Below are 26,415 nucleotides of genomic sequence, written 5' to 3'. Positions count from 1 at the left end.
GATGGGACCAGTGATGACTGAACAAGAAGGGAATTAAACCTCACATATCCATGAAGCAAATACACCATTTATTAATACTGCTCTCCAACTGCAGGCTCTCAGCCCACACGGCTTTATGCAGAAAAAACAGCTCTTAATCAGAGCAGTATCAAGAATAATAATTTTTAAGCAGGATGCTCCTGCTTGCCTAGCAGAGTAAGCAGTGAAAGCTTCCCTCCAAGGTGACTTCCAACCAGAGCGAGCATTGCTCACCAGCTGGAGCAGGACTGACAGACAAATGCATCTTCTCTGCCACAGCCCAGCACCACGCAAGTCTAGACTCTGGCAGCAGCGGGACCTCAGAGCTTTATCCTGCTGAGGACCTGGCACAATATGTTAAAAGGTATTTTGGCCCCAGATTCGTTTATTTGTGGGCACGCTCCCCCCTCAGCACATCTAAATTGTGCAGCACCAGAGACCACAGCTCGGCTAGCTCTGCACAATGCCGCGGTCTCTCCTTGCGTGTAGGGCAGACATGCCAAACCCCCCGGGGCCATGATGCACACCTGGCAGCCAGCACGAACAAGCAGTCCTAGCCACGCTCTCTCCCTAGCTTCCTCTGCATGATCCGTGCCTTCTTGCACGGTTTCTTCCAGCTATCAGTTGTACAGCAGACCTGGAGCTCAGGGTTTCTGACTCTTGTTACAAGAGGGTCCTAAAGAGGGAAAGAGGGGGAGACGCAGGAGACCAGGTTGTGCGTAAGTAGTCAGGGCCATCTGCTGCAGTTATGTACAAAGGCCATCGCTTTGAAAACAGGAAGCAAAATCATGTCACTCTCAGCTGTGCTCTTCTAGTGTCCTCCCCATTAAGGCTGATGCTGCAGTGTACTGGGAGAGGACATACACTGTAGACAAATCAATTCCTCTGGCTAATTTGATTATGCCTCAGGTGCTGCTCCCACAGAGAGCATCCCCATCAGTGTCATAGCAGAGATGGCCACACTGGCTCCAAACACCTGATCTATCTATGCAGCAAAAGGCAGTGCGGTACAGAGATAAGGCCTGGGCCCGAAGGGTAGCACCTAGCTATGGCCAGACTGATTGCCCGCTGCTGTTCCTTCAGCAAGTGACTCGCTGAAGGGAACCCACCAGCTGTACAGCCACCCTGCTTCTCATCCCCTGCACAGCTCCAGCTGGCAGCTGTGCAGGGGCCGCACCATGCTCCCGAGCAGTGCACGCTGCTGCGTGACACCGTTTCAGCCTGCCCTTCGCGGACCGCAGCACAGCCGATGCCGGAGCAGCACAGTACGCTCCTTCAGAGGAAGAGCGATGTGAAAACCCACTGAAGGTGATGTGTAAATAACTGCTCCTTAACAGAGTGAAGGCTGGCAGTTCTTTTTTTATGAGCTCTTTGGAGGATCAGACACCCTCCCCTCCCACCTCTACAGCCATGGTAAACAGCTGCAGCTCTGGTCACAGCTCCCGCTCTCATCGTGCCTCCAGTTTTCACAGCTTCACACCTGCATCAGTTGCCTTCAGTGAAGCAGAGCTGGTATGTCAGGGTGAAGCCAGAGCAGAAACATGTGTTGTTACATGTCAAAAGAGCAAGTGAAGAAAGCAGATTTTTTTTTTTTCCATTTCCTCCCAAGTTACCTTCCTAAAGTGTAATTTCTGATGTAGGTAAAGCCTTCCGGGCTGAACTATGTACACTCTTCCCAATACATACTCATGCTTTAGTCATTTGCCTCCTCTCAAAGCTCAGTTGAAACACACTCTGCAAGACCACCCTGATTTGCTAGCCTGAAAAGCCAAGTACTGCGTCCTGTGGATTATGAAACAAATTCTGTCAGGTTTTGAGCTGGTATTCCGGTATTGTCCCAGCATAAAATTTTACTTCTGAGGTACACAAACACAATTCACTGTAACCAAAAGCATTACTTAAGGATGAATTTACCTTATGTCACAGAAGCAGAAAGATACCAAACCTCTTTAGGTGTTTTTGAAAAGCATTTAAAAAAAAAAAAAAAAAAAAAGAGTTTGGCACTACAATGGTATAATTTGCAAGCTACTTCCCTCTGTCTCTAAAGATAAAAATCACCCCCAGGCTGCTGATGAACTTACCAGGTACATGCTAATAACTGGGGGAAAATCCATCTGAAGTATCAGACAATACAAGTTGCTGTGCAGAACTGGCAAAGCAATTTAAAAGTTTTGAACCCTGGCTTTGTGAGTTAAGAACAGGGAAGGGACAGGATTTCTACCTGCGAGAGAGAACGTGACAGACTGGCCATTAACCAAAATATTTCAAAACAGGATGACAATGGGATCCAGGATACCAGCAATAGGTAGTCAGTGCTGCAGCGAAGCACCAGGCAACTTTCCCACCAACAGTCAGCTATTCTTACAGCACACATCAGCCTGCTGGTGTACTCAGACAAATCCCTCGCTTTCTAGAAACAGGAACATGCAAAGCAGCATGTCGAACAGCGCAGCTTCTCTGCTGTTCTGGCTGAAAGCATTTTGTCTTCTTTCAGCACTGAAACACCCTCAGTTCACCTGCAGGGCCAGGACCTGGTATTGCTGGTCCAGCCTGGCACGAGCCACTGCTACTTCAGTTACCAGTTTTACTCCATCAATCCAGCTGTTCTGCTACACACATCACCTACGGACAGGACAGCGGCAAGTCGCGACCTTATTGCTGGTTACATTAATTAAGCATCATGACTCCCCCATGAGACAGGCAGGTGACACCATCCCCACTCATGTCATTAGATGGTAGAAGTGCCAGACTGGCTTGTCAGGGGCAACAAGGTCTCGGTGGGAGGTCGTCCCAGCCTTTGGCGAGGTCTGCCCGGCGCGGTGGCCGACACTAGCGTTAGCCAGCTCCGGCTACACGGCGGAGGTGCCTGCGAGGGCAGGGAGGCCACGACGCAAGCCCAGGGCAGCTGGAGCAGAGCCGCCCTGAGCAGGTGTGTGCTACGTAAAGCAGATGTGTTCCAGAGTCATTCAGAAACACAGAAGGCAAGAGGAGGACGAGCGGGAGCCACCCGGGGAGCCGCACCGCCCCAGCAACAGCTGCCGGGGGGAGACACGGCCGCACGCCCAGGGCCGGGTTGAGCATCAGGCACGCGGGGGGCGAGCGGGAGGGGGGTGTCTCCGCCAACGGTCGCTGCCTCGCACTCCGGCGCGCGCGGGGAGCGGCGGCAGCGGCGCGGAGAACCCGCGCCTCGGGGGCAGCGCCTGGGGACCGGGTAGGAGCACCGGCGGGGGAAGGGGGTGTGGGGTGGGGATACCGCCCGGGGAGGGGGCGCGGGTCCCGCTCCCCCCGCCCGCCGCGCGGCCCGCACTCACCACGGTGACGGGGGACACCATGTCGGCGGTGGGGCACGTCCTGCTGCTGCTGCTGCTGCTGCTGCTGCTGCTGCTGCTGCCGCTGCCGCTGCTGCCGCTGCTGCTGCTGCTGCTGCTGCTGCTGCCGCCGCTGCTGCTGTTGTTGTTGTTGTTGCTGCCCGCTGCCCTGCCTGCCTGCCGGGGCGCTTTTTTAGACAGTGGTGACGTCATCGCAGAGGGGGCCCCCGCGGCGAATGCGCTGCGGGGACAGGGAGGGGGGCGGCCCTGGCCCCGCCCCCGGGGCGGGCGCGGCAGGCAGCGCGAGCAGCGCGGGCAGGCGTACCCCGGGTCCGCTGCCGGGCGGCCGCGCGCTTCGCTCGGCCGCCGGCGACGGCGTCAGCGGCGCCGTTCCCCTCTTGGCGAGGCGCCGACCAGGCAGCCCGCAGCGGCCGGGTCCTGCGCCGCCTCCCCTCCCCGGGGGTGTCCGCAGCGAGGACGCGGCCTGCGGGGTCCCGGGGGGAGGCGGCGGGGTGCGCCGGTCCTTGCGAGCCCCGGTTGCAGCCCGTTGCTGGGGCTCCCTCCCGAAAACGGGCTCCCCTGCACGGCGTGCTGGAGCAGGGCGCGTTGCCCTCACCCTCGGCTGAGAAAAGCGTCGTCCCGCTTAGCAAAACGGCTTCCCTGCCTGCCGAGGGGGTGCCCGCGGCCGCGTCTGCCGCCCGCCCCTCGGTAAACACCCCGCAACGGCGGCGCCTCAGAGGCTCGAGGTCATCCCCGGGCAGGGCAGGCCCGGCCCGGCCCGCGTCCTTTGCTCCAGCACCGCCCAGAGCTGCCGGTGCCGGCGGTACCAGGCACGCAGCGAGGGGTAGCACACCCCGTATCCCTTGCTCTATCTCGGGTCCCTCCCGCCTCAGCGTGTCCCTCCGGGAGCCCTGGTCACCTGCCTGTGCCCGCACACCCCCAGCGCCAGCCTTTCTCCTCCCTTGCCTTCCTGCCCGCCACTCCCCTGCTCCTGCCCATTCCTTTCACATCCCTATTTCTTGCAGAGGCTCCTGTGGCGTTCCACCTTGACTCCTCACGACCCCGCATTTCCCCATTTCCCAGGGGCTCCTCCCATTTCACAGCTGCCCCGTCAATGCTTTCCATTGCCTCCATCTTAAGACCCGCAAGTGCTTGGCAGACCCTTTCCCTGCAGGGCTACCCATGGTTTCCAGCCCTGTCCCAGCTCCCGGCGGCTGGTGATGGCCCCTGTGGCCCCCCCAGGAGCGGATCCCTCCCAGCTCACCTTCCCATCCCCGTCATGCTGCCAAGGTCATCCAGAGGCTGCAAAAATGTTAGTGTTGGCGCAAAGACAGGGCAAGGAACATGTAACTTGGGATACTCATGAGTGGGACGCGGCAGCTAAGGCTTATTAAAATGACCCTGGGACTACCTTCAATCTGTTTTCACTTGAGGATTAATATTTAAGGATGCAGGAAGCCACTTTACATGTAATATGATCTTGCTCAAAAGTTTCACTTCATAACAAAACAAACAGGTACTTAAATAGTAGATGATTAAGTAATCTGCTATTTGCAGCCCCAGCAAAAGTCATGTTCAGTATTTATCACATCAAGGGAACATTTTCTTCTATAAAGTAAAAAAAAAACCTCCATGCAATTCTTTTGCAGTCTTTGTGCAATAGATGGTATCGTGTTTCTGAGGACGAAATGTATACGAACAGCAGTCCCGAGATACTACGCAGGCAACCTGATTTATATCAGTAGAGACATGTAAATAGAGGGCAGCATTTGGCCCATCACCATCCGATGGGACTGGGATGGACGCTGCAGCCTTTGCATCATTTACTGACCTAAGAGGGATTTCTACCCGAAAAAAGAAACTGCAAATCTGCACTATCAGATCAGAAAGGCATTGCAGTGAAATCTGTGGCAAACCTCAATCAGATCAAAGCAAACTGTTCTCTGTGCAGCAAAGACCCACGTGGCCACAGCCGGGGGACTGAGTGCTGTTCTTACAATTTCAGTTAAAATAGTTCATAGGGCGGTAACATTTTCATTAGGCAAGAAGAGAAGGATAACCTTTCCCTTTTTTAGGGGAGCTAGGTGAACCAGAGAATGGGAAGAAATTTCACAGCTTTTCACAGCATAGGCTTTGCCCTGCTGAAATCAAGGGGGATGGTCCCCAGTGGAAGCAGCACAAGGAAACAGAGGTATTTAGATGTCAAAGGATGCAGTTAATTTGATACCATATGGGATTTTCAGAAGGACTAATAGATTCTCAGAACTTGGGTTCCTAATTGCTTTTGAAAATCCTTCTGGGAGTTTGATTATGTCTTGGCATTTAAACACCTCAAAAAAAAAAAAAAAAAGAATCTGCTCCTTGGTCCTTAGCCAAACTCTTCGGCTGCTTATCCTGGCCTTTATTTAAGTGACAAGCCAGGCAGGGGCATGTTTGTATTCGGGTATTGTCTCTGCTGCTCCAAAAGTGGGAGATGATGTTAGGATGGATGCAGTTTTGCATTCGTTCTTTTCTTCTAATGCAGTATCTGTCTTCACTGGTTAGCAGCTGAAGCTTCACTTGGTCTTGCAAGTGAGGTATTCCTCTGTGACATTGATGCAGGCGTTCAAAATATGTCACCTGTTGGGGGTAGGTTTTCATGCCATGTTATTAGCTCAAATAAACCTATCAGAAGTGAAGGGAAAACTGTGGGCATGTCCTGACCTTCCCATCTCAAACAGGCACTGGGAAGCTCAATCTCATTAGTTTTGCTTGGGAGGAGGTCGATCTTTAGTGATTTCCAGACGGTTCCTTCCACAAACCTTTTAAAAATAGAGATTTAGAAGTCCTAATGGCAAATAGGGTATTTGTATGTAATAAAGAGATGGCTCCTGTGACAAAGATCTTACAACCTGGATGTAATGTGAAAAATTTTTGTTGTCATTATTTAATACTAGGTTAATTTCATGTGACTCACAAGATTATTCATGGGAGGACATCCATTTTTCCACTATCAAAATAAGTGCTACATCAACAGTAAGTAATTCCTTGCAAGTGAGGGACACCTTGGAGTATAAATTAGGAAGAGTATAAATTAGGAATAGTATAAATTAGGAATTTGGCTAGAAGAGAAATGTTTTACATTTCATTGTACATCTACATTTTATCTAAATAACAGAAATATTTTACATTTAATCTAAGTTAGGGGCACCTTGGAGTATAAATTAGGAATTTGGATAGAGCAGAAATATTTTACCTTTTATCTAAATGCAAGCTCTGATGGAACAGGTCCAGACACAAATCCATTCCCACATAGAAACATCAAGCAACAGATGAAGCAAGCAAAGGGAATACAGGGTTGATGGCTTCATAACACAGTCAAATTTGTCTTGGTCTGTGCATGCCACACTTTTGGTGGGGCTTCTTTTGCTGGTGGTGTTGCAGTCTCCTGTCCTAACCAGTGCAGGCAAGACAGATCTCATGTGGCTCATCACAACATTTTATTCTGTATCAACTGCAGGGATTTAACAAAAAATAGAAAATAGTTCTAATTTGGGATGTGTGTGGTATTTTTAACTTGCTATCAGTAGGCAAACAGAGAGCAGTAATTACATAAGCATAAATTTATGGGGCGAAACAGAGCATTAAGTACTTCTGTGCATGTTTGTGCTTGAAAATGCTTCTGCTGGGCTATGTTTGTGGTGTGCGGGGGAAAAAAAAGAAAGCAAGAGAAATCCCATCTTCAGCAAGGTTGCTACACACCCAATGTTTTTCTGAAGGATCCCATGTTGTTCAACCTACTGCACACAGCCCTGCGGCTCTGTGTGTGTGCAGTAGCTCCGTGGCTCATATGGGCATATTATTTCTTTTTAAAATTAATTTTAAAAAAATATTTCTTTTTAAAAATTAACCGCCATAAATTTCAGTAATAGGTTGACCCTTTTTCTTTCCCCCTCTGTATTTTTTTTCCACTGATTTATTCTCCTGTTGGAGAAATGCCAATCCATGGACTCCACCAGTCCCTCCTAGCTGGAGGACCCCCCCAAAGCCCAGTGCGTCAGGAAGACTCAGAAACTCTACGTTGTTAAACGCAGTTCAAACACATCCAAAAAAGCCACGGTCTCCCAAAAAGCGATCGCCTTCACAGTGCAAGGGTCTGTGGGTATTTACATGAAATAGAATATATAGGTGTTTATAGGAAAATGTTGGGATGACCATAAAGCTCTATGTTTTCTAGCTGCTTATTATTTGGGGAGGTTGTCCTACCTTCAGCAATGGCTGGAAGAGCAGCAAAACGTTTCTCACATTCAGGTGCCTCTGGAACTAGGGGGGCCCATCTGCTCTCACTCTAACGAGCTCTGCCAATGGGCCACAGAGGCACATGCTTCATCTTGCACTTTCAGATTTACTATTAATACAAAAGTGCCTGGGAATGAAGCTACTGAGGAACAAGAAACAAGTGTGTTATTAAGTGCTGGAAAAGTTTTATTTGAGATTCATCTGTGCGAGATGCTCCCGAGTCATCTCCTTGCTAGGTGCTCCAAGCACGGTGCACCCAGATCCTGGGACGGCGGTCTTCGTGCTGTGGGATATGTCCAACGTGGCTTTCTATCTTGTCATATCCCACTCTGTTTAGGCCCATTGTGGTTTGTGTACTGTCATTGCACTAGTTCCTGATACTTTTCATGTTGAGCAATCAGGTGTTTCCCCCTGCACATGAGGGCATACTGGGCTGTTTCCCCTCTATACAGATTTATTTCCTGATGCCTAGAGAAATTCAGAAAGTGCCTTTGCTCCCATCATGATGGCAGTTCCCATAATGATAATAAACATAAAATATTAAATTTAGACTGCAGAATTAACGTCTCAGTGAAATAAAGGGAGGACGCTGCAAATTCGCACGTCCCGAGAGCACTTTTTCAGGCTGTTTCCTGAGCCAGAAAGGCAACGCATCATCTATTTATAGGCTTTGTATTTGAAAGTTTTCTTCCCAGGCATAAAATCAATTTGCTGTTTGGGCTTAATACGTGCCATGTGTACGTGTGCGCGTACATGTATATGGAAAAGTTAGTATTTCTAGAGATGAGCATGAGTGTAGCTAAGCAGGATCCAGAGTGCAGGTCCATTATGGGACTTTGCTTGTTTGTGATTCATTTATATCCTAATAGCTATCAAAACAAGCACATTAAAATCTTATAAAAAAGATTAATAGGGAAGGAAAAATATTCTCCATATTTTAAAATTCTCTATTCTACAGCATGGAAGTAAATAATAAAATCTAAAGTGTTTACAGTTTATAGAATCACAGAATGGTTTCAGTTGGAAGGGACTTTTAAAGATCATTTAGTCCACATACACACACCCCCCCCCGCCATGGACAGAGGTACATTCCACTACCTACTGCTCAAAGCCCCAGCCGTCCTGGCACTGAACACTTCCATTCACGGGGCACGCACAACCTCTCTGGACAACCCATTTGTAACCACCCTCATCGTAAGAACTAATTCTTCCTTATACGCAATCTAAACCTACCCTCTTTCAGTTTGAAACCATTGCCCCTTGTCCTATCACTACAGGCCTCAGTAAAAAGTGTCTCTCCATCTTTCTTATATACTAAAGGCCACAATAAGGTCTCCCTGGAGCCTTCTCTTCTCCAGGCCGAACAACCCCAACTGTCTCAGCTTGTCCTCATAAAACTTTAATTTTTTAAATTTTTTTTTTTTAAATTTAGAAGTTTTTAAATGGGTAAAAAAAATCTCCTTTTTCTAGTTGCAGGGGACTTTGCCTGACTGCCATGACTTTTCAAATATGACAGAGAGTGACTTGGCAACTACATCAGCCAATTTCCTTGGGACCCTGTGATGCAGCTCATTGGGTCCCATGGACTTATGTATGGTCAGGTTCCTCATGCTGTCTCACACCTGATCTTCACTTATGATGGGAGGGACTTCATTCACCCAGTCCCTGCCTTGAGGTTCAGGGGCTTGAAAGATGTGGGAAGAGAGATTACCATTGAAAAGTGAGAGAAAAAAATTGTTGAGTACCTCAGCCTTCTCCACGTCAGTTGTCACTGCTTCTCTTGTCTTATTTACTGGGTGGTGGCAGTACATTTTCTTTAATCTTCCATTTCTGCCCAACGTACCTGTAGAAGCGTTTCTTATTATTCTTCACATTCCTTGCCAAATTCATCTCTAGTTGAGCCTTAGCTTTCCTGATTCCATCCCTATGCATCCAGGCATCCTCCTTGTATTCTTCCCAGGATACGCATCCCTGGTTCCACTGCCTTCATACACTTTAGTTTGACCAAGATGTCCTTACTCTGCCATGCTGGTCTCCTGCCTTCCTTTTCCGATTTCTTACACATGGGAATTGAGAGCTCTTGTGCTCTAAGAAAAATGTACTTAAAGAGCTGCCAGCTCTGTTCAGCTCCTTTAGCCCTGAGGGCTGTTTCCCAGGGGATCCCATCTACTAATTTCTTAAACAAATGAAAGTTTGCTCTCCTAAACTTTAGGGTCCTGACTCTACTCTTCATTTGGCCCATATCCCTCAAGACTGTGAATTCCACCAGGGCATTATCACTGCAACCCAGGCTGCCACCAATCTTGTCATCTCTAATTAGCTCATCCATGCTGGTAAGCAACAAGTCTAGTGATGCTTCTCTTCTGGTCAGGCTGTCTATCACCTGGACTAAGAAATTATCTTCGACGCACTCCAAGAGTCTCCTGGATTGCTTACAGCTTGCTGTGCCACTTTTCCAGGAGATACCAGGGTGATTGGAGTGCCCCAGCAGGATCAGAGCACGCAAGCGTGATATTTCCTTTAATCGAAGTAAGAAGGCTTCGTCAACAGGCTCCCCTTGCTTGAGTGGCCTGCAGTGAACACCAACCACGAGGTTTCCTTTGTTGGCTTGAACTCTTACTCATAAGCTCTCAACTTGTTCATCAGTGTTTTTCAAAGACAGTTCTGTGCAGTCAATCTATTTTTTTACATGGAAGGCAACCCCCCTGCCCCTCCATCCTTGCCTGTCTGTCCCTTCTGAACATTTTATAGCCATCGACTGCAGAGCTCTAGCTGTATGATTGGTCCCACCACGTTTCAGTGATAGCAATTAGATCATAGCTTTCTAGCTGCACAGTGGCTTCCAACTCCTCCTGTTTGTTACCCAACAAATGGATTTGTAGCTCTCCTCTATCCTTTAAAGCTATTGCATGTAACATGTAACAAGTTAAAAGAAATTGAGAAGGGTTCTATAGAAGCTCTTAAATAAACTAAAAAACCCAGAACAGCCTACCTCAAATAAAAGTCCTGATGTGGTTACAATTTCTCTTCCTCACTCAGGTGACCCGTTTCCCAGGTTGGAAACCCACCAAAAAGAGCTCTGATTTATCTAGTGATCAATTCACTAGTAATTTAGTGATCTACTTCTTTACAACTGGGAGGTGGTAATAGCTGGAGTGTTACAACACACACAAAAAGAGGTGAAGGCTTATCCTGGAAAACATCATCAGATGTTTTGTAGGGAAAGAACATGACGCAATTAAATGGTTAGATTACAAAACAGAATATAGGTAGGGCAAATGCTTTAATGTCTATTTTCATTAAAGCAATCTAGCTGAGCATCTGTCAGAAAAATTGTACTCATGATGAGAGAGAAGCTTTAAGGAAGAAGAGGGAGAGGATCCCAGCCCAACCCAAAGCTAAGTGCTGGTGGCTGGTGGATGACACCAACTTTTGGTGGTGTTTTAGGTTTTGGTGGGCTTATGCCCATCATGAATGCATGGTGGCACATGGGATGAAGGGCAGCCAAAAGCTGGGAGGGGAGCAAGGAATAGGCCTGGAAGAGGTGCATGGTGGTAATTAGAGCCATAGTAACCTGATGTTGTTTGTCTCAGGCTTTCAAAAGTGATGGGCAGATTTCGATGGATGGTCTAGGTACCTTAAGTACCTATTTTTCAGACAGCATTTTCAGAAGTTCTGCTCTGTTCTATGACATTTTCCAGTGGCCCACCATAAATTGCAGTATCCAGAGTCACTGATCACCTCAAAGTCTTGCCGTGCAGAAAATGCAACAGGCATTTTCTGAATTACTCTAAAATCTGTCCGAGTTGCTAATGAGTTCAGATAAAGTTTTTTGCCACTATGTTTATTTAGAGCCAATCACTGTTACATTTCCCAAGGAAAACACTGCCAGCACCCTCAGCAAGCAATACATTGATTTTAAATCAGCAAGACTGCCATTGATCTTAGCAGCTATTTATTGCACATGTTCCCAGCAGCCACTTCCTAATGGAATTTTAACAATTCAGTAGGGTCACTCGAAGGTCTCAAGGAAGCAAGGGGAAATTTTGTCTCTTGCAGGAAATACCTCCCTAAGACAGCGCCTTCGCTCTCAATCATAAGACAGAGTGGAGGACTTCTCGAGTTTTGGTGAATCGTAATGATTAATTTTCAAGACATACATAGTTCTTATTTTATTCAGCTTGTCCTAGCAATATGTACACAGTTTCACCTCTGTCTTATTAAATCCCTGAGCTGCTGGTTGCTGGAGGCTGGGAATATACAAAGCAAAGCAAATATGTTTGGTCTCTTGGCCTCTTCTGGGGCTCTGCAGCAGTTAGCTGCTGTCAGCCTTAGGATAGAGGAACCCTTAGTCTGATGCAGTACATCTACCCTTACATTAGCAATACTATTATAAGAACTGATCTAAATATGTCTCTCTCTCTGCTTTCTTTCCTATAGAACGTGGCCTTTTTAATTTGAGTTAAAATCCTGCACCAGAAGGACAATTTTGCGTTTGGCTATACCATTCCCAATGGTTTAACAGGAAACAACATGCAAAACATTCTTCTCTGACAAAAACTACGTTTGTTACCGATCTCACTGTGTTTTCTTGCATGTCAACTCAGCTCCAAAAGTGTTGCATGGCTATGTGGGCAAAAATAGGAGGAGTAAGAAGGGAATGATGATTACAAAATATTTAAGAAAAAATTAGTTTATCATAAAACTGAAGGGGATAGTGCTTGGTTTGGGGATGGAGGAGGTAGCCAGTGTATGCTTTGAGTTGAGCTGGTGCCCTGCCTTGGTGCCAGAAGAGCTTCGGCCGGCTCCATGCCGCGGCTCCTTTCCGTTTCGAAATCGCGGCACGCAGAGCAGCCCTGTTGGGGCCTTTACGTCCCTGTGCCCCTTGGGCAGGCATCCTTGTCCCCGTCCCGTTGCCTGGGTCTGCTGAAAAGCAGTACACACACTGAATGGCTCCACAGGCCACAGAGACCCTCGGTGATGTCCATGGCCTCGGGTGTTCCTGAGGAAAGAGCCAGACCTACTGAAAGGGTTCCTGAGGGTTGTACAAATGGCACAGCCACACTTTTCTCTGTAATGCACATTACTTAAAAGCTACAAGTAACTTGACAGGTACCTGTAATTTTAGCTGAGACTTGACCTGTAAAACTGCTGTGGTTGTATTTCTTTGCATACTACAGACTGCAACATAATCCAGCAGATAATGAAGGATGAGGGCAAACGAACACTTTGAATAAGCGGTGGCGTCTGTCACTTGCAAACTCCACCGCCTGGCATTGAGCCAAACCTGGCAGATGTTCTGAGCCACTCTGGCACGCTTCTTATGTGTTATGGCGAGGACCAGAAGAAAAATATGATTATGTGAGATTCCTTAGGCCCTTTTGGGAGGTCTGGATTATACCCATGTGTGGAAGTACCCCGTACGATGACTAGTGAGAGGGAAGGAGGGAGGCAGCACATTCTAGTAAATAAGAATTAAACGGGAGCTGGGCTTTCAGCTGGGCTTCTCTGCTTACTTGCCAGATGATCACGAGCACATTTTGGTTTTTCACGTGAGTCTGTATCAGGAAACGATGGTTGAAAGCTGTCTTCAAATCTGGCTTTTCCCTTTATAGCAAAGTAAGCTTGAATACAGCTAAACCCAACCAAAGCATGAGCCAGAGAGCATATCCCTTTTTTGGAAATACATCATTTTACCTGCGATTAAGCAAAGCCGTAGTGCTCGGGGGTAGTACAGCCCACAGGCAGCTAAAAGTGTGGCTGGTGGGCAGGAAAGGCGTTTGAAGCAAAGCCCGACTGTGAACACAGCAGGGGCTGGGGGCAGGCTGCTCTGGAGCTGGCTGCATTGCTGAATTTCTGGCTAGCACCCGGCCTGGGCTTTTTGGACCTTCACAATGGTGCCACAGTTCCCTGTCACTATGGAAACTGGTTTTTGAAAAGGGACTAGTTTTAAAAAAGTGAATTGAAACCAAAACTTGTGCTTTGTCTTCATCCCTGTCTCTGGGGTTCCCCTGGAAACAGGGGAAGGCTCCTGGAGGCTGGGCTGGCCTCCTCAAAACCCAAACTCAGGTTGCCCTTCGTGAGAGAGACACAGCTGAACCAGGAGCTGATTTCCACAGATACAGGCAGAAACCACAAGAGCTGCTAAGTCAGCAGGAAGGACCCCCAAAATAGCTCGAGAGGAACCAAAACCAGCGTCAAAGTAACACAGCGTGGTCTGTCCCTCCTGCCATTACGTGGCCCACCGGGGACAGCCGCAGGGTATGCAATAAAATTGCGTACAGCTCAGACAGGTTCCTCTCAGAGTATTAAATTCAGGAGATGTTTCTTTAAATTACTTTGTTCTCTATGATCTTGCCAAAGCTTAGATACGGGAGCAAACACTCCTGCATGGTTATTGAAGGAACAGGACAGCAGTATGGGGGACTTTCACAGTCTAATTCAAACCCAGCAGAGATGAGGGTAACCAAAAGGGTTTTTCTTTCCATGTGTGGGCTATAAAAAGGTCCTTATTGATAATGGCTTTGCCTTGGAGCCTACATTTCAGACTTAGCTGTGTTCGTAATGCTCTGGATAGGTCATGCTTGGCTCCAGTGAGCCAGCTGTGAGAAAAAAAAAACCAATGGCATTTTAGGCCTCTCTCTGTGAAAATCACACAAGAGACCTGCACGTGGGTACTGGTCCCAGACTAGACCTGGTGGCACAGCCCTCATTTTAATGGTAAATATTTATTCATCACTGCCCAGCATTAGGGAATCACACCTGAATCACACCTGACACTAACACTGCCACCTGGGAATCGCAAAGCACTTGCAGCCTGTATTTTCAGCCCTGGAGGCATCACTGGAACCTAAAAGCCCTTTGCAGAGGCTCAGTGAGGACAGGCACTTCTATCCCTGTCATTCCTGCTCCTTTCCTGATTTCATCATCATGCCCATGTAACTCTCTGCGGGGCTCTGCTGAATTAAAAAGAAAAAAATGGAGGGCTGGAGAAGTCCAGGAGGGAGGCAATGAGCAGCCTGAGGTGGAGAAAGGAGGGAGGTAGGGGTTTGAGCAAACTTCGGCACTAGAGGAAATTCTCGCTTAACTACCTTTCTGGGATGAGTTCAGGAAGCCCTACGTAGGGCATTCCCCACTTGGAGCCCTTACAGACACCTAATTAGTAGGTGCCAGGGTCCATGATGTGATTCAGAATAATTAATTTCCATATACAATTGGCAGAAGGAAGTGAATATTCCCCCAGGGAAGACCCAGAAAGCCAAGTAATTACAAAGAGCTGGAAAGACAAGGCACAGCGTTTCCTTCTCTCTCTGAAATTTCAGCACCCAAACCCCACTCCCTCATCACATCCTGAAACAATAAATTCATCTTCAGGAGACAGAAATGGTGGAACAGAAACGTTACAGCCCCATACAGTACTGACCCAGTAAAAACAGTAGAGGTAAGCAGCTGGGCTTGCTTTTTCCAGGAAACTTAATGCTGCTCCGTTATCATATGGCCATGCTGGATTGCCTGGACCTCTTCACCATGCCTTCCTAATTGTTGTGTGAGCATCTTGCCATGGAGCCCACAGCTCTGCAAAGAACCTGCAAGAAGCCTGAGGAGAACCATGAGCAAGTCCACCTGGGAAGGTGCCGCTGCGGTTATGGTGCAGACCCTTCTCTGGAGCACACGGGCGATTCCCAGTCCAAATGTCAGAGGCTGGCCCTTGTCCAAGGCCAATGCACCATCTCCAGGGGCAAGCAGGAACCTATATGACATGGTTGGGGACTGTTGAAGAGGACGAAGCCAGTGGTGGGAAGGGCTTTCTCAGCCCCAGGTGCCCCCAGGAGCCCTTAGACCAAAGGCACAAACCAACAGCAACCAGTCCATGTAAGGGAGCCTTTGCAGGCCCCTTCCACTCACATTTATTTTTGGTCTGTTTTGCTTTCTCTCCCTTAGGGTTTTCTCTTTTCCTGGGCATGCTGTCAGGCCCTGGACGCTCTGCCAGCAGTGCAGTTCAGCATTGCTGGTCATGCCATGCCTCAGCCTGGGAACTTCTGCTCCCAGCATCGTTGCTTCAGTCTCCTCCACCCAGAACTGCATAGTGGCAGTTTTCAACAAGCAAATGTACCCACGCAGCCATCCGCAGCGATGCTCATTGCTCATGCTCATCAGAAGCATGTTCAGAAAAGAGAAGTGAGGCAGGATCCATGTCCAGCTCCTCTCAGAAACTACCAGTGTACCAATGTATCAGGAAAGGAGAGGCTGGAGAGTAGCTTAGGATAGCTACTAGCATTGCCCTCTTACCTGGAATAGCACTTTTTTGTCTATGAGCTGCAGTACACAAACTCGGGAGGAGCTCCTTTTCCAGCCATGCTTCACCTGGTTTAAGTTGCTAAGCTGGAAGGCATAGCCTTGAATTTGGGCCAGCATTTCTTTACCATAAATATCTGTGATAGCAGCCTCAAAGGCAGTGATTTTCCCCTGCCACTCTTAGTGGGTTTTTTAACATTTCTGTATGCTACCGAGCTATTAGACTTCAAAGTACTTTAGCGTTTGTGGTTCCCACATCTGCACAGGGAGGACAAATGCTGCAAATAGAGGGCATGAGTCTCCTGACGGGAACGGGAGACGCTGGCGCTGGTGCCAGTTCCTTTCCACCTGGTGCTCCGAGGCTTTACCACAGCTGCCAAAAGCAGAGAGTGAGGGCAAGAGGAGATTTTAGGTTAAGTAGCAGTGCGGTAGCTGTGCCAGGCTGGCACAACGATGCTGCCAGGCTGCCTCCTGACACACCTCACAATCCCGGGGCATCAGGTAGGGGAAGGACAGCAAGCTCATGTTTGCCCCTGTAAAGGCTCTGCCCCAGGAACACAGGGATGTGAGGTAATTCAATCATTATTTTTTGTTCTTGCAAGTATGGAAATATTGTAAGCTCATTCGGGACTTTTTTCAGCAGGTATACCTTAAAAATGTCCAAGCTTCAGACATTTGCCTGTGGGCAAAATACAGAGGAGCATTAGAAATAAGTAGAAGTAGGCAAAGCTGACGTTAACTGATGTCTTTGGAAAACAATTTCAGGCCCTAAGAAACACAAAAATCTGATTACCGGTTCCCTTCTTGGGGTGGCTGTCTCTGACTGCCTTACCAGAAGATTGCTTTTTAACAAGCACTTTTCATTTTAGGAAAGAATACAACAGTTGTGCCTTGCTCACTGGACCATAGCCAATCTGTGTGACCTCAGTTGCCCTTTTGCTTGTCCTGTGCCTCACCTTATGCAAGACTGAGATGGTTAAACTAGAATTTTTATTTAGACTATTGAAGATTTTTAGCTAAAGAAGAAAAATTAGTTCACAGAGGAAGATCTGGATGGTGCCTACAAATTCTTGTCCCTGTTACGAACCAGCTGTAGGAGGCAAGTCATTTAAAAATCGCTATTTTGGCAGTTGGGAGTTAGGCAGCATTTAGGAACTGAAGTCTAAGACAATTATTCAGAAAGCATGTTGGACTGCACTCCAAAGTCACTTTTATTGATCAAGTAAATAATGTGTCCTTGAAGTTATCATCTTCGGTATTTCTGCTAAGCACAGAGCTAAGTTGGCTATCTCCTAATCTTGCTTCCATGGGGCAAAAAGAAATGCAAATAGAAGATAATGAAGATCACCGTACCCTTTAGGAGAAGTCCAAAGTGCTTCTCCACACTAATATCAGTATTGTCATATCAGATAAATAGTTTTAAATTTATCCAGTTTGGCACAGAGGAAGCTCTGTTTGTCACCAAAGTTCATGTAGCCTCTGAGACAGGGTCAGCAGGTGGCCAAAGCATAACGGACGATAAATCCAGCATAAATAACTGAATCTGGATTTAGATCAAGAGGCGAATTACAAATGTTTGAGAAGCTTAAAGAAGAGATTTGAAACTTATCTTCATTACTAAAAATAGGTTTTACATTTTTTAAAAGCTTTTTTAGTTTTTAAAACTTCTGGATAGTTAATGTTCATTTGTTTTCCTGAGGTGGAAACAGTCAGAAGACAACAATGTGGTTTTGCTGTGAAGTAAACGTGCTGAGATCAGCTCATATGTCATTCCAGAACTGCTGACTTCAGGGTACGCTGCTAAGTGCCTGCTTTTCATCTCATGATAACTCGTGTATTCATGCTGCTGCTGTGAAAAAATACATCTCTCTTAGCAGTTAAGGCTAACTTTGTAGTTACATGAGAGCATGGTATACTTTCCAGCAGGGACGGTGCATTAACACTAATGTTTTGTTTTGACTAATTAATGGGAACAAGGATTTGCTTCAACTTGAGCTGGAATTTTTATGTTTTTACTACACTCAGTCACGGATGGCTGCTTTCTAGCAGGACCATATAAACTGGGCAGCAAAAGTCCCTTCAGCTCAAGCCTCTCCTCCAAGGCTGGCTATTGCAGTGCATCTGATAATGCTGAAAAGCAGAATGGCAAAAGGATTAGGAAACTTTGAGCCCTATGAGATATGTACGCATGATCTCTTGCGAAGAGTCTTCTTATCAGGGATACACTGGAAAGACTTATTCATTGCTCTCAGTTACAGAGTCCATAATTGCTGCTGTGCAAGCAAACAGTACTGGGGTTGATAGAAACACCCAAGCGTCAGCCCTTCCTTTTGGATTAATGTTCTGCTTCCCGTGACATTATCAGACAAGGAAATGATTAGAGGATATTGAGTTTGTACCGGTACATGTGAATGAGAGGCATAGCTGGGAGTGGGGAGGGGGACAGACACTGAACTTCCACTTGCGTTATCTGAATTTAAGTCTCAGTTCTGCCACAAACCGCCTGTTTGTCTCTCACCGTCCATCTCTTGCAGGATACATGAGCGAGGCACCGTGCAACCGGCGCTGTGGTAGGCATTTCTAAGTGCTGTTGTAATAAACACAATATAGACTTTTACTTTCCGGTGTTGTGCCTACGAGAGTTTGCATTTCTGCATCAATATCATTAGTTTGATGAAGGTAGGTGAAATAACAATACAAACACAGTAAAACAGGTGTTCTCCATTTCAAGTCCTTGACTCATGCCTATTAAAGCATTTACAGGAGGTCTGATCTGCCGCCTATTCGAGTTAATGAAAGTCTGTGCGTTCACCTCCATGGGCTTCAGATCGAGCCCAATGAAATTAATTACAGAAACAATTTGCCGGAAAGAAACAATCAAAAGAAAAGCATAGGACTGGGGGAAGCAAAAGAGAATAGTGGCAACAAAGCTTAATCACTCAGAACTGCTTAAAGGCTTTTTTAGTGACATGATTGAAAGTGTTGATATAACTGTTGTGAATATGATGACAGGAAAATGAGATTTTCTATATAAAATTGATTAGACTAGATTAGACCACTACACACTGAGTTTTGAATAACTGCATATAACTGACTTTGTAGCAATAAACTGACCAAGAGAATGACCAACCTATTGATAAGAATAAGACTGTAAGCAAAGATGTAAAGATGAGACAGCCTTGCTAAGGTACAGGCTACAGGCACTAATTCGACTGCTCTGGTCTAAGGCAGTAGCTTCAGAAGATGCAATGTTTGGCAGCAATATCAGTTAGCAATATTTTCCTTCCCAGCTCCTGGGGTTGCTCCATTTCCCCCCTTGCTCCTGCCAGCCCTCGTGCCAGCACAGACCTTGGTACAGCCTTTCCATGAATCACACGGGGAGACCGAGCCCGCTTTCAAACACGCACGCACAGAGACAAGCAAACATATTTTGCTGGGTTATTTTTTAACCCAAATCACCCTCCCGATCTGGCTCAGAGCATGGGCTTTCGAGGGCTGGTGTTGACACCAGCACCAGGATAGCAGAACGTGAGGAGAGACAGGATGGCTGGGACGGGCACGGGGCAGGGGCTGGTGGGGCAGCCCTGAGGTGCCAGCCAGCCCTCGGCATTTCAAGTCAGCTTCTCCTGTGCTAAGGGGTCCGCAAAGCTTACACACGATGTAAAGATCACCAGAAATACCCATTCTTGGGTTTCTGTTTGTTTGTTTGTTTGTTTTAATGCAGTCAAATGGCGTTTTTACAGTAACCATTTGCTTAAAAAAATTGTTTAACCTTGTAGCAAGTGATGGAGTGTTGATTACTCATTCACTGAAATTCAGTCCTCTGAATATAAATTCTCCTCACACTCCCATTCCTAGCATGTCATTATTCCAATTAGGAAAGTGTTTAAGATATTTAAATAATCTCCCATTCAGCTACATGTATGAGAAAATGCATTCACTCAGTACAATAATGCAATTGTGCCTTTCCTCTGAGATGGCAAAAGAGGGTTATTTGAGCCGTTTTGAGAAACAGTAACTGAAAAGCAAAGGCAGTCAGACAGACTGGGCATGAGAAAACGTAAAACCAAACAGCAAATGTGTGGAAAAGCCCCTCTACGCACACAGACGGTGGAGAACAAAGCTAACAAAGCAACCTGCATGAGATGAGAAACCACGTTGCTCTACCTACTAGAGAAATATGTCGATTTGGGTTGACTCTTTTTCAAACTGACCAAGAAAACAGAGTGGGAGTGGGCTGATGCTTTTCTGACTTCCACTGGTGCAAATCAGGAGCAACCATGCTCAAGCAACTCATTTCAGCATAGGTACACTGAAGTAAAAATTATTTGAGTGAAAAAAAGGTGGAAGCACAAAAGAATAGGTGCAAAACCTGGCAGTCATCCCTTGTAATTCCTAATATCCATAACATTTTTGTGGCGCTGACCTAAAAAACCAAAAATCCCAGAGACAATTATTCACAGTATGGATGCTGGGACATTTACTATACAGCCAAAAGATCAGCAGCAGAGGAGGTCTATGTTTAACCAAAGGGAACAAAAAGACATATTTACAGTTGTTTATGTTTATTTGTTCTATAAATATTGAGACAGGATTCTTTTTTGGCCAGTCTGCAGATCAAATTAATTTGTTTTTCAGTTTCATTTTTGTGACTATAAGTTCAGAGGTGACTTAGGGTTGCAATACACAGCGACCACAGCTGCTAAAAATAGACCACAATAACATAACACATACAACAGCATTTAACCACTGCCTTCCCCTATACCTCAGCTCTTTGAAGCCCCTATATGTAGGCAGATTTGTTTCTTTGAGGCATGTAAACCTGCTGTGGTTGTGAATTACCATGTCCAGAGCAACACGGGGAAGGAGCCAAGATGAAAACAGCATGTCCAAGAGGCATCCTGAGCTGCTGAACAGACACATGGCTGAACGCTGCCCTGTCCCATAGGGATGGGTGGAGAAATGTTTTCCCCTGGGAAAGCCAGGATTTCAGCCTCTTCAGCATTGCATGACATTGATCTCAACTGCAAACAGTTATTAAAATAGCAGCCTCTAAAGTCAAGACAGAAAAGAAAGAAAAGGGTGTGATGGGAATCAGAACGATGCGATTTTAATGGATTTTTTTTTTTTTTTTGCAAAGTCCCAAGCCTAGAAATAAATCTTAAAAAGCAAAGTAAAAATTCTCCCTTTTCCAATAGTGGGCAGTGGCCATTTTTATCCTTAAAATGTGCAGCCCATCAGCTATAAAATGGCTCTGAAGAAGAACTATTAACTCAATGATGGTGGAAGTAACCTCACCTAAGCTCTTGAAACCGGGGCTCTGTTATACAGGGTTTGGCCCACCTTGCTGGGCAAGGGGAGTCCAAGCGAGGTCTTCAGCAGGCGCCTCGAGCAGAGGGCAGTGCATCAGTGCCCTGGGAGCAGTTCAGCGAGCAGCCTGGGACCCGTCCAGCTCAGCTGGCAGTGGCAGAGCCAATCTTTTGCCCAATCCCTGCTGCTCTCCTGAGCTGAAGAGGTGGCCTGGCTGGGGCAGGACAGCAGCCACTGAGCCGAGGTGTTGGGCCAAGAGGGACCAGACAGCTACAAGAGGTGGGGATAAAGCTGAAGGAAATCAGGGAAGGGCTAAAACAGTGGGAGTGGAGGTGTTTAATCTCGCACATGTCAAAGTAGAGACAGGGGAGGCCAAAGTGGGGACAATTAATGGGATCTGCTGCCTCAGAAGCTACTTTCTGATATTGTAATTAGGAGCAGTTTCATGACTGGCAAGCGAAGGTCTGGGTGACATTATCCCACCTAATGACGCAATTTATACTGTTCTGCTTGGCATGTTCTCTTTCTCAGCTCAGGAAAAGAAGAGGCTTTCATAGGAAAAGCACAAAGGGTTTGGGTTTGTGCAAGGAAAGGCAATATTTATAAGCTGGAAGGATGCCAGCCAGTAGGGTGGAGATGCAGCGGAGATCTCTGCCATTAACAGTCTTCTCTCAGTTTTTTCAAGTGGTGCCTACCTGAAGTTACTTGTCCATGTAATTTATTGGTAAAACAACAGCAGTGCAGCAGGTAGCCTGTTTTTCCTTCCTCTCTGACAGTCACCATCCTCCTCATCACTGGGGGAGAGGCAGAAATTTCTTGGCTGATGGAGGGGAGGTCAACAGGGCAACACTGTCTAGAAGCCCGCCAATATGGCAGGACAAATATCACGAGAAGGGCCAAGCTCTGCAACTCAAGAAGTGAACAATGCAATATCTGTCATGACTCGCCACAGCAGAACTTTAGTTTTCTAGCTGCCTGTATTTAGGATCTCAATTTTGTATCTAGGGTCTTTAATTTTGTGCTTATGGCACAAACTTGGCATTCATGCAATACTGCAGGTGACCAGCTGGCATCCTTTCTTCAACCCCTTTCCTGGAACTTTTCTCAACTCTCTCTTCATCCTAGCTCCGGCCCTGGCTCTGCCAGTACTCCAGTGATCCCACAGGATCTCAGAGCAGCTGCTGACAGGTGGATGGAGATCCCTCACATATGGGGAAAATGTAGCCTTAGCTAGATATGACATGCCTGACATAATATCTCATTTCTCCGAGACAGCCCTTCATTCCTGTCTGCGTCTCCGGCGACTGTTGCCTAAGCCATTCCTGCCATATCACTTCCTGCATGCAGGGGTATTTGTGTAAGGAGTGTTTGTAAGACCACATTGTGCGATGTGTTTGTGCTCTGGATTAGTTTAATGGAACTGAAATATAACATGCCAGACAGTTTCCCAGCTGGTAAATAGTGTTTAAACAGCGAAAAACAAATACACTTTCTTACTGCTCCAGTCTTTTCACATCTGGTTGCTTAGTATTGTTCCTATCTCGTGTCCACTTTGCAGTGCTTCAGCAAGATTGCCAAACAAACTGTCCAAAAATCAATTTAACAGAGATCAGAAAAAAAAAATCCAAATGAGATATAACAGTCATTGATGGGATACACAGACATATCAATTTGGCAGCTAGTCAAAGTCCTCAAAGCCATCAGTTGTGCTCATTAAATGTCAGAGTTGTGAATTTGCCCCGGGTATTATCAGCAAAGGCTTGAACATGGCCCAGCTTGGTTGAAAGAGATTTTCTCCCCCACATTTCAGGTAAATAGATGAATGAGAAGATGTCAATAGCAATTCTATACCCCAGTTTTAGCTCCAGAACCAGATTTATGTGCTACAAAGCCAGGTTGTCAACTTTTCCTTTTATTCCAAATAAAGATAAATCTTTTTCCTAAGTATTTACAGGTACTTCTCAAGCAGAGGCTCCCAAACCATACAGATTTGAACTTAAATGCTAGTAAAACTGGTATCAAATTTTGATTTGATAATGTTCATTTATACAGCAATGTAAACATTTACATAGACACGTTTGCCTCAAATCTTTTCCCCTACACTGCAAAAGTGATAGGGCTTCTAAGTGGGGTGTGGTGGGGTATTTTTAACATGGAAGATTCAAGAAGCAGCAAACTTTCTGTAACACTCAAACTTGGAAGGAAAGATGCTGCTGTTACTGGGTTTTGTTTTCTTTAATATCACAGCAGCTCATGTATTATATGACAACTGCCAGGAGGTAACAGCATTGAAGACAACTAGGGTGAGGTAGAGAAAACCAAATTCTTCTAGAGGTCAGCAAAGAAAGATCAGCAGCTCCCTTCCCCGCTAGCATTGCTGAGCAGTGCAGGAGAAGGCACAGCCAGCACCAGAGAGCTCCCCGGCCCTGTTAAGTTTCTCTGCTCTGCACATCAGGAGATTCTTGCTGCTTCAGGTTCAAAAAGCATAAATTAGAAGACCCAGTCGCTTGCTGTTTTGTGTAGGCTTCGGGAAAATTTTGGGACGAGAGTTTATACTGAGCAGACATCAGGAAGGTCATATTTTTGCACCTAACAGAGGTCTCGACAATGACAGGATTTAAGCCAGGTATTATTCAGATAACCCTACAGAAATCAGTGATGTCCCCCACTGACAAAGTGGTTACCAAACATGGCCTAGCTCGTGAAACACAGACTTGGCTAAGAGCTTTGCCTTACTAAGGACCTTGGGATTTGACCTTTACTTTTGACTGTGTGACTGTATAAACAAGCCATCACAATTCGTCTGCACTGTGCTCGTCACAAAATCCATTCACAGAGAAAGGACCTGGAGGTAAGTAGCAGGCAGAGGCCATTTTTATAATACCCAAGCCTGGTGATTTCTCTGAGGGCAAGAGAGCTCCTTACCTCACCACAAAGGTGGAGAGCTGCCCGGCTTTATAGCTGGGGCCCTAAGCGCTCTGCACATCCCTCCATAGGAGAGCCTTTGCCTGGGATCTTCGTATATCTGGGCGTTTGGAAAAATGTTCAAGAGTCAAGCATTCCCCTGTTTCAGAAAGAGATACTATTGCTTCTGGAGCGCAGTATTACTGTTGCGTTAGGTAAGCGTCACCGTCAGTGTTCTGACTAACGGTGCCTGCTTATATCATATTTCAAAACATGTGAAAAAAATCTGTGGCCTTTGCTCCCAGCAGAAGTGTTGTGTGGATCTGAATGGAGACAGGGAGACCAGCTGGCAGAGAGGACCTGCAGACCAGCTAAACCATCCGCTACTGGACAAGTAAATCAGGAGGTTCCTTAAGAGTGAAAAGTCTATGTCAGACACTGCATTTGTCTAGCACTGGACCCAACAGGGATCAGTATCCTTTGTTCCACTGCTCAAACGCGGCAGCACCTTCAGGAGGAAGTGGCATTTATTAAGCGAATGCTGAGTAGTATTTGCAATGTATACGAGACTGTTACCTTGGATATTATTTACTAGAAAGGAGGGTATCAATTCTCTACCTCTAGCACGCTGATTCTCAGGGAAGAGTTAAAATTTTAACTGCAACCTCAAAATCTGCAGCTATTTGCACCTTGTTGTTGGGTCAGCAGTTTGCCTGATAAAGGAGCCCTGACCTCCTCACCTGTAGAGGAAAGTTCAAAGATACCTTCAGGAGATTTTGGGGTGGTTTACCAAAAAGCAGAAGTGTGGAACACAGGGAAGCAGCCTGGGAATACAGGCCAAAAAAGATGTTGTAACATGGTGGAGGCCTCCAACTACCAATAAGAGAGAACGGGTCTCAACGCATAACCTGGCAATGCCCCTCAACCATTTGAAACCCCAACCGAAGGATGTCTCCTTTGGGTGACATGAATTGAATCTTGCTGAATCTACAATTCAGTGCCATAGCTGCACTGCTTCCTGCAACCCCTCTGATGCTGAAGAAAATGACTTGCCTATTATTTTTACTGTTAAAGCCTGGATTTCCTGTGGAGGGGAAGTTCTCGTGTAAAAAAAAGCAAAGAATATGCTTTAAAGAAGGAGGAGAATGTGCTCAGATTGTGAAGCAGCTGATCTAAAGGCAGCGAGACCCTTAGGGAACCCTGGGCCACAATAGTTGACATTTGAGGCAGGAAATGATGGTTTATTTAACTAACTGAACTGAAAACTGCCAGGGAATTTATACAAGGGAAACAGAATTAGAAAGAGCAGCACTTCGCTAAGACAGACATGAAGGCTAAAACTCCTATGATCGTGGGAAATACTAAGAGAGATTTGACATCTGTAAGTGGAAGCGGCCTCTGCTTTGTGATGCACCTAAAAGACAGATCAGGTGGGCAAGGGATCCCCTGGAGGGTGTTCCTGCTTGTTCACCAACAACAGTCTCTTGCAGTGTCTGCTGCTTCTCTGCACAGTTCCCCTTCCAGCCACAGACCTGCCTTGAAGTTTCTGAAATATAATAGCACAATTCCACAGCTAGGCTGTTCTGCTCCTAAATATGCATGTTTTTTCAAATGCTTCAGTAAAAATATGTTTGAAAGGATTTGCTAGTTAAACAGGACCGTTCTGCTCAAATAATAGTGTTTTTTCAGAGGTTTTCTTCACTCTTCTTAGCAATACACAGTAAACACCGGGATTTTTCACTTTCTGTGGTAGTAAATGATATCCAGGAGTTTGACTTTGCTAGAGGATCTGGCTACAGACACCAAGCTGAGAGGAGAAAAACGTCTCTAAGGCAAACAACTTTAGGAACAGTAAAGGAAGTGGAGAGAATGACACAGCATAAAAGCATTCATTATTCATCAATTGATACCCATGGGGAAAAAAAATCTGTGAGCAGTTTTTGGGTTTCACAAACCAAATCTGACTTTGGCAGAGCCTGGCTGGTCTCAAGGCAGAGATCCCATAGGTGAAGTGCTTGATCTATGATCTCCCCCATTTCTGCCCACCAGGGACATTCCCCATGGCCCAGGTTTCTCTACTGCATGTCCTTTCCCTTCCTCCATCCAGTCTTGCTGAGGGCCAAGGAGTCAGTGTTTTGGGACTGGAATCCACTGTCCCAGCTGCACTTGAGCCCATCTAACAGGGAAAATGGCAGGTAGCCGTCCTTCTGCAGAGCAGTGACCTTAACCTCCTTCTCCAGCCCACGGGGAGAGCAAAGTTCAATGAACAACAGTCTGGCTGCACCGCTGAAAGCTGTGGCCT

At 46.5% G+C, this 26,415-nt stretch overlaps 1 protein-coding gene across 1 annotated transcript in view; it reads right to left on the bottom strand.

The window, feature by feature from the left end:
- The window catches only part of TMEM86A (transmembrane protein 86A), a 29,896-nt gene extending 26,394 nt beyond the window's left edge, over positions 1-3,502 (bottom strand). The window contains exon 1 of the mRNA XM_054828825.1: positions 3,330-3,502. Within this exon, the coding sequence (XP_054684800.1) occupies positions 3,330-3,350 (21 nt within the window). The 5' untranslated portion in view covers positions 3,351-3,502. The remainder of the gene's footprint in view (positions 1-3,329) is intronic.
- Between the last annotated feature and the right edge of the window lie 22,913 nt (positions 3,503-26,415).

This window comes from Grus americana, chromosome 5 (genome assembly GCF_028858705.1).
Source record: "Grus americana isolate bGruAme1 chromosome 5, bGruAme1.mat, whole genome shotgun sequence".
Taxonomy (NCBI): domain Eukaryota; kingdom Metazoa; phylum Chordata; class Aves; order Gruiformes; family Gruidae; genus Grus; species Grus americana.
The sequence above is the reverse complement of the archived record's forward strand: the minus strand, read 5'-3'. Positions and strand labels throughout refer to the sequence as shown.